We start from the raw sequence: 9,094 nt of genomic DNA, 5'->3' as shown, positions 1-9,094 counted from the left end.
AATACAGCCTGGGCAGAGAATTCATTGTGAGCAACCCTGAGGAGGTATTGGGGGCATAACCTGGGGGTATTGGTTGATGAGAAGCTTCACATGAGCCAGCAATGTGCACTTGCAGTCCAGAAAGCCAACCATATCAAAAGAGTGCATCAAAAGATAACCATATTAAAAGCAACCGTATGAAAAGAATGTATATCAAAAGGCTGCATCAAAAGAAGTGTGGCCAGCTGGTCAAGGGAGGTGATTGTCCCCCTCTGCTCTGCTCTTGTGAGACACCACCTGGAGTATTGCATTCAGCTCTGGGGCCCCCGGCACAAGAAGGACATGGACCTATCAGAACAAGTCTAGAGGAGGGCCATGAGGATGATCAAAGGGCTGTAGCACGTCTCCTATGAATAGAGGCTGAGGGAGTTGGGGTTGTTCAGCCTGAAGAAGAGAAGGCTCTGAGGAAACCATACTGCAATCTTCCAGTACCTAAAGGGGACTACAGGGAAGCTGAGGAGGGACCCTTTGTCAGGGAGCATAGTGATAAGAGAAGGAGTAATGGTTTTAAGCCAAAAAAAAAAAAAAAAAGTTATATTTAGATTAGATATTAGGAAGAAATTCTTCACTCAGAGAGAGGTGAGGCACAGGAAGAGGTTACCCTGAAAAGCTGTGGATTCCCCATCCCTAGGAGTGTTTAAGGCCAGGTTGGATGGGGCTTTGAGCAACCTGATCTAGTGGATGGTGTCGCTGACCACGGCAGGGAGGTTGGAATTGATGATCTTTAAGGTCTTTTTCAACCTAAACTGCTCTGATTCTATGAGTCTTTCTCAGACTGAAGAAGAGAAGCTCCAGGGAGAACTCACTGCAGCTTTTCAGTACTTAAAGGGAGTTTATAAAAAATATGGAGAGTGACTTTTTACTCGGGCAGATAGTGATAGGACAAAGGATAATGCTTTTAAACTAAAAGAGGGGAGATTTATGTTCGATGTTAGGAGGAAATTCTTCACTCAGTGAGTGGTGAGGCATTGGAACAGGTTGCCTAAAGAAATTTTGGATGCCCCATCCTTCAGGGTGTTTAAGGTCAGGTTGCCCTGGGCAACCTGATCTAGTGGGTGGCACCCCTGCCCATGACAGAGGCATTGGAACTAGATGACTTTTAAGGTTCCTTCTAACCCAAGCCATTCTGTGATTCCATAATTCTCAATAATTCTGTGATTTGTGAGCTATGATTATAGGAGAGATGCCTCTATGATAAGCCCACAACTAATTTTTACATAACAAAAATGAGTATTTTTATTACAGACATTAATACACAAAATGGCTTTGCAGATGTTTTGTTGTTTATTGATCTACCTGTCTAAATGACACAGACAGCATGGGTAAAGTTTAGAAGTTAGCAAAAACAGAATGATATGGATGCCATCAATACATTAGGTTGCTTTCCACTCCCTGGACTGAACAGCCAGCAGGCTAGTTGTGGGAGACGGGCAAAGAACTTTTGGCATTAATCCATTTAAAGGTTCGGATTTGCACCTTCAAAACAAAATCAAATTAACAATTGATATGAATTTCTCTGATAGGTGATATAACCCAAAGGAACATTGTGAACAGCTCAAACCTTTATCCATCTTTAGTGTTTTTACAGAAACTTTCAGGTAAGCTTAATGTAGGACAAAGCCTCTTATTTCTTCCAAGCAATTTCCCATGAACCTCATTCTCATAAAACTGCTGTGATCATGGCAAAGAAGGAACTGTAAGATTTTTCCATTAGTCTTATCTCATGCTAGAGATCCTAAGTAGCTGGAAAAATAATTATGAATATGACGTATGAAAAGGAAAGAAAGGCATTCCCTTAACCCTGAAAATTCCTGAAAGATCTGTCCATATAAAATTCCCATTGTACACGTAAGCAATTAAAAAAAAAAAAAAAAAAAAAAAAAAGTTCATCATTAGAGCAGTATTCCTTGAAGAAGAAAAAGGTAAAAGATAAAGCTGATATGTTTTGCTTTAAGATCAGACGCATCATTTCCTTTCATTTATCTACACTGAGCATTTTTCTCAAATTCCCATTATATAGTCATTCCATCAGTCATAGAAAGCCAGTGATGTTAGCTAGAAACATGAGGAAGTATTCCCTTGGTTTTAATTGGAATTATCTTTCATAGAATTTTTCTAATTATGTCTATAAGGTAATTAATAAAGAAGGATTAACATAGTTTGACAACAACAGTCTTGTTGAACTAAGTGGGCAGCTATGATGAAGGAAGACAAGGCATTTACTGTTCAGCTTAACAAATTACTTAATCATAATTTTTCAAACTTAATCATAAGTTGAACAATTTAAAGTTCTGTTTAGCAAAGCTCATACTGTGTACAGCCCTTCTTTGTATGCCTTAACACACGTCTCATTTTTAATGTAAATGATTTCATATAAAAACATTTTCAGAATATGATATTCTATATTCCTATACCCTGACCATGTAGGGAAATTTCCAGTGAGATGTGTTGGTGTGATAGCTCCTCTGTGACAGTGTAATTATTATTTTTTTTGTTTGTTTATGCTGTAGTGATTAGGATTTCAGGCAATGAGATAAAACAATATAATACTAGTCTGGCAGTCAATCATATCACTATCACTTCAAATACCATTTAAGAAGATCTACTTTTTTATTATTTATATAGCTCCATAATTCATGGTGCTACATAGACCAAGTCAAAGACAGATTCCCTGCCCCCTAAGAGCTTACAGTCTAGGCAAGCAGAACAACAGGAGAAGATAACAGGCAGAGGACAGAGGGAGAGGGGTAGTAAATGAAGAGAAGGACAGTAGATTACAGTCACATGAAAAGCTAGTGTGTTTGTCTTGGTGGAAGTAAACTGGGGAGATGAGGTGCTTGAGTAACATTATTTTTAATTAGGACTACATATTACAGGAAAGACATAAGAAAAAGGTTTTGAAAATAAGTTTGAAAGGAAAAGGACACCAACATGCCTGAGGTTGGAAAGCAATGATCTTGGATGTCAAACAAGTCAACCTTAGCCACTTTTCCTTTTCCTTTACACCCCTGAAAATATGACAAAAAGTACAAATGCTCCTGCACACCTAAACATAGGTTGGTATCTTATTTTAGTTTTAATATTTTATCAGTACACAATTGTCTGAATACAGCCTTTGCTGATGTATTGGACAAAATCTTGATTCCTCTGAAATAGGAGTTTTGTTACTGCTTTCAAAGGGGCCATCATTTCAATCATTATGTTTTGTGACTCTTAATGTATTTGAAGACTTCAGTGTATTTGGAGACTAAGTTAAGTTGTGTCTAAAGTAGCTGAAATATTTTTCTAATATCCTTAGCGTAATAATAATACAAAAATTATTTTATAGCATTATCTTTTACCTCTTTTGTGTGCCATTTTCTCTGCTCATGACACCTTTTCACTGAAAACATTTTGATTTTGTAGTATAACATGACATTTCTTTTTCACTTTGAGGGTTTAAGTTTTGGTGGTGGTTGTTTTTTTTTGTTTTGTTTTGTTTTGTTTTTCCCTTTGTGAATTATATTTCCACTCTGAAATGTTAACTAAATAGTGTAATAGGGCTGAAGAATGCTATTTCATGTGGGTTTTTTTTTGGAGGGGTTAGAGTATGGATGAAGGCAGGACTAATGCACAGAGTCTCAACTAATATAAACATTTAAAAAAAAAAAAAGTTCTTTCAAACCTATACTGAATTCTTCAGCTTAAAATTAAGATAGAAACTTCAAAAAGTAATATCTCATACAAAAAACTGCCAGATATTCCCCGGATATGCTCATATTTGTGCTTAGGTAATAGAAGAATACTGTGAAAATAGCCTGCTGATGTATATAATAGGCCAAATCCCCATCTACTGTAAAGCACCACATTTCTGTTGAAGGCATCCAAGTGTTTGGTCCGGAATTTTCTCTACTAGTCTTCCTTCACAAATGACATTAATCAAAAAGATAGTGGTTTTTTTTTGTTATTTTGTTTTGTTTTTGTGTGAGTGTGTGTGTATGGGTGATTTCTTCTATAATATCCATATAGCTATCTATTTCTATATAACCATGCTGAGGCAACCTGAAATCTAAATTGCGTGTCTAGAGAATCTTTAATTTTTGTGTGTGTGTGTTTTTTGTTTGTTTGTTTGTTTGTTTTTTAAATAAAGCTCTCCTTTCAGTGTTTTTACCTCCAATTGTCATCTAGCAGGTACCACCATAAAATTGAGATATAGCTGCTTTAAAAATCTTCTTTAGAGTGACACTCAAGGTCAGTCAGAGAAGCACCGATCATCCTGTCCTTAGAAATCAACAGACTAATTGATCTAGTATGTGAAACCATGTAAAACAGTTATGTACAGATAGATTCTGAATCTTCAGGGGCGGCAGATACTTACTTGATTTAAGTTGGTGTAGTTCCATTGACTTTAATGTCACTGTAGAAATTTGTACTATATGAGCATTCAGAAGTCTTCCAAAATGAGGAAGGTTTCTTCAGAACACATGATTTCCATCAAAACAGTGAAGGAAAAATGAACCATTGAACCTTTTGGAGTAAAAAAGTACTAGAAGTGTTTTCTATTACTTTGGGGTTCAAATGTTTGCTATTTTTTTTCTCTTTAAATGTCTAATATTTATGTGAAAAATACATAAATAATTATTAATGTACCAAAAAAAAAAAAGTAACAGTTTGAATTAGCATATATTTTTAAGAAATGCTATTATCCTACTATGAATCTGTGGACCCATGCATTTCTAGTCTGGATTTTAAATAAAAATTTGTAGTTACTTTGTATGTTTGCTTTAATAATGGAAGGCTGAAATTCTCACTGAAATCCTAATTAAACCACACTACTTCCGTGTTAGGACTCATGTTCTTTTAAGGATTCTTACCCATTGAAATATTTGGGACATACTCTACATCCACATTTACTTTGTCTCACATAAAGGTTAATGAGAATTAGCCATGTACATCAAGTGGAGAATAGAAATCCTGCTTATTTCAACACTTTTAATGGAGGGAAAAAAAAAAAGTTTGTCTGAATATAATACAGCATTTTATTTCATGATTTTACAAATTTTATTGTAAATCATCAAACTCAATAGCCTTTTTTTTCCATTTCAAACCACCATAATTAGTTTTCATTACGTTGTATGACAATTACTTTTTTCCCCCTTTGTATTCTAAAGAATTAACTTAAACTTAAATATGCATTACGTAAGCATACTAATTTTCAGAATCTTTGCTGAAGGTATTTTTATCTTGTTTTTACTTCAGACAAAGATAACTTGTTCTTTGTTATCACATAAATGGGGATGAAACTCTCACAAACATCAGAGATTTTGCTTTCTCAGTCCCTGTTCACAATGGAAATGGCCAGCTCAGTCTCTATGAAGATTTATGAGAACTGGGTAGTAGACACAAACCTCCCTCCTTCCCCCAAAATTTCATTACATAGTTTCTAAAATTTGGGTTATATATCTTATACTCCTGTCCTAGACAAATGATGAGAAGATTAAATTAAGCCCCAGCAAACAAATGATCTCATTACTCACCAATGACAGATTATTTATAATTGTAAGTTGTTGTTTTTTTATAGCCAAATTATTTATTTCCATATAAAGACATAACATACCTACATAGCCATCATATACACTTTTTTTTTGTTGAGATACAAATAAATTTACAGTAGATGGAGGTACAAGATTCAGCATGTGTAGGGCAGGATGCTGAATCAAACTGTTTCAAACTGTTATGTCCAGGAACTCACCAGAAGTAGGACATAAAAATTAACTTTTTAGCAACTAAGAGCCAGATCCTACAAAAACTTGTCATAATGTATGGGTTTCCCTCAGAAAACCCAGCAAACTTAATGGCCACATGTTTAGTGGCAAGAATCAGGAGGACAGGACATTAAGCTGAGGCTGTTATAAGTACCAGTACTGACAGAAAGTACTGTACATATGTTGCTCAAATCACACAGCAAAACCAAAACAACTAAAACTGACATAATTTTAATGCTTTTCCTTTTTTTTTTTTATTATATATTTTTTTTTAATTTTGTGCATTGGATTCAAACAGCAAACTCAGTGCACTTTAACTGTTATCACAATGTGGTCAAGAGGTCTGTGTCTTTTACCATTTACACACAATCGTTCATGACAGCATGTTATCAGCCTAGTGGAAACCAGGGGTGTAGCATGGTAAGCAGTGGTGGTAGTGCACCTAGTTTTTATATTATCTAACTTGAAAATATGACTCTTCTAAGATTCCTTTTTCTTGATAAAAATAGTTTTCACCAAACGTTGGTGGTGCACACGCACTACCATTCATGCTTGGCATCACACCCCTGACAGAAACACATGTCCTTATTTTGTTGATAAAAAGTATTACAAAAATTTCCATACAAAAACTATTTTCATAGAAATCTTGCATTTCCACAAATAAACCTGAACATTTTTTTTTTTTGAAAAAAAAAAAACTGCTCAAGAATTTTGTTCATTTAGTACTGTGACTGTATTGAAAAATGCAGTCCTCCTTAAAGTTCTCCACATTCACTTCTCTTAGGTGACCCATCCTACTTCCAACATTAGCGAGAATTGCACAGGCTCCATTGAGTTCAATTAGTAGCAGGAACAAGGGCTTCAAAACCCATTCAGACTAAAATGTGAGCCCTGTATGTATGAAATACACTCCTTCTCCCCCCCCCCCCTTTCATAGTTAAAGAAAAAAAAAGTAATTGCTTTTATCTAAAGATTGTAAGATACATTCCTTTGTACTCACGAAACTTATTCATCTAAAAACTGGGTCAAAATTATGGATTATTTTTGTTGGTGTTTTTTTGTTTGTTTGTTTTTTTAGATCACAGTTCCAGCCCAGGTGAATCAGAGTTGTTGGCTTTTTTGTTTGTTTTTGTTTTTGTTTTTTAATTATTATTTATTTACTTAGTTCAGTGACACAGACAGTCCAGAAAGCAGGTGAGCATTCCCATATTTATCCTTCTGTTCACGGGATTCATGTTTCTTTGCTTTAACGTTTCTCCCATCCAGTAAGCTCATATCGCCCGTCCAGATGACAGTTACAGTTACCTACTCTTCTATGCTTGGAAGTTCAGAAGAAAGTATAGTTTCTTGTTCCACTACAGTTCTGAGATATTACTTTTACTAGACCTCTTCTGTGGTTAGTAGCATTTCAGATATTTATTCTCCATCTCCTGGCAACCGTTGAACTTTAAAAGGAACCTGTAATTTCTCACTGAGACTGCATTTGAAACCAGCCACAAAACTCCCATGGAACATTCATTCATTCAGAATGGTGGAAACCCATGACGAACAGTGTAACCCCGCATAACTTGGTTGATCCATGATGCTTGTGATTCGAGTCTGGCCATTGCAACTGCTGAGATCACAGAGTCTCTAGTTCATAGACACAGCGGTATGAGGTAACTCATTTTATTTTGCACAGGTTGCATATTTCCACAGGAAACATTCTCGCAAGGTTGTTTGGAAAAAAGACGTCAGTTTGTGCTCGGGGTATTTGGCTTCCCAGCTCTATGCCATGGTTTCTTTACCTGGCAACCTTCTGTCATTAAATGTGTGCATGTTGATAACTTCTTCTGTTTTCACAATAACGGGGGCCTGTGGCTTGTGTTTTAATCGACGCTGACACTTCAGAGACATCCTTAGCTCCTCTACCATGGCACTACAGAAGGACCTCTAGAGAGGAAAATAGAGGAAAAGGAAAAAAAAGAAAGGAAGGAAGGAAGGAATCAAAAAAAAAAAAAAGAAAAAGAAAAAAAGAACCACATCTGTAAGAAATGTCTAGCTGCAATGCCTAGAAGAAGATTCATTCCTTTGGCACAGCCATGTCAGTCCTGTAAGTTTGCTTTGTCTCAGCCTGGAGCTCATAATAAATTACTGTCTTTTAAATATGCATTGCATAATAATTAAAATGACTTATCAAGCTGCAATGACTCACTGAAAAATTCACCTTGTCTCTACAATTATTTATCTGCCAGCTACTGAGTATGCATGCACAAGATACATAAAAATATTTCAAACAGATGGTCTGTTAACACAGTTTTGCCTTATAGGACAGTGTCTGAATGTAACACGTATATTAGGTATTCAGTAAAATTTCCTTTTCCATATTTCAACTTAATACATTTCATTTCCATATAGTTTAAATAGCTGTTCCTTAACAAAACAATAAGCCTCAGAGTAGGAAATTTACCTGTTTAACTACTGTTAAAATGCAGACTCTTTATTGAAATAAATAAATAAATCTACTTCCTTATTTCCAATATCTTCTTTAGCTAAACACTTATTCCACTCCTGAATATCATTTGTGAAGACTATATCTGCAAAAAAAATTTTGTTTCATTCCATCTTTACAAAGAGCATAGTGTGAGAAAAACACGTTATAAACATGTTTTCATCACCTCAAAGCTTTTTTTTTTTTTTTTTTCAGTGCAAGAAATTTGAAAAGTAAAATAAAATCTCCCTTATTACCCTCATCTTACTGAATTCTCAACTGCTGAATGGGTGTTGAGCTATTAGCCCTTCCTCAGTCTGAGAATTGAAGTATGGGATAAATATGGAGGAAGAGAAATCTCCATTCTGGGGGCCTGTTTCGCTTTTAACACATGCTTTAACTTAAATGTTTTCCAACTAATGGAGGAATGTATTAATCAAATAATTAATTCCAGAGCCCAAGATATTATGACAAGCCTTTGAGAAATCATTTTACCCAAAGCAAATATGAAGTATAATCTAATCCTTTGAATTTTGCTTTCTTAATAACTAGTCTACAGTCCATGAAATTATTTAAAAAATTAAAGGAAGATAGAGCACATGAAATTATTCTAAGTACATGTTGATCATTGATTTTTTTGTGATTAGTGATAGATCAGAAATCAATATATAAACATTTAATTTCTCTCCTGAGTCAAGAACTGTCAAAACTGTTAAATCTCCACTGCTCATACAAACCTAGAGTTTGGAAATTAGGTCCAGAAAGCATTTAAGCACCTTACCCTACCTAATTCTTTGAAGGACTCAGGGGCTGAAGGCATTCTGAGCAGTAAGGTACTCTG

General features: G+C 35.3%; 1 protein-coding gene across 6 annotated transcripts in view; it reads right to left on the bottom strand.

The window, feature by feature from the left end:
- Positions 1-348: 348 nt before the first annotated feature.
- Positions 349-9,094, bottom strand: part of GRIK2 (glutamate ionotropic receptor kainate type subunit 2) — a 411,583-nt gene continuing 402,837 nt past the window's right edge. For 4 of the 6 annotated variants that reach the window (XM_083831524.1, XM_083831530.1, XM_083831529.1 and 1 more), the window contains one exon: positions 7,578-7,715. In XM_083831524.1, coding sequence (XP_083687650.1) covers positions 7,702-7,715 — 14 coding nt within the window. In that variant the 3' untranslated portion in view covers positions 7,578-7,701. Of the gene's footprint in view, positions 7,716-9,094 lie in introns of all 6 variants that reach the window. The other 2 variants (XM_083831531.1, XM_083831527.1) reach the window with 1 other exon arrangement.

The sequence above is a fragment of the Anser anser genome (assembly GCF_964211835.1).
Source record: "Anser anser genome assembly, chromosome: 3".
NCBI classification, from domain to species: Eukaryota; Metazoa; Chordata; class Aves; order Anseriformes; family Anatidae; genus Anser; species Anser anser.
This window is presented reverse-complemented; position numbering and strand designations above follow the sequence as displayed.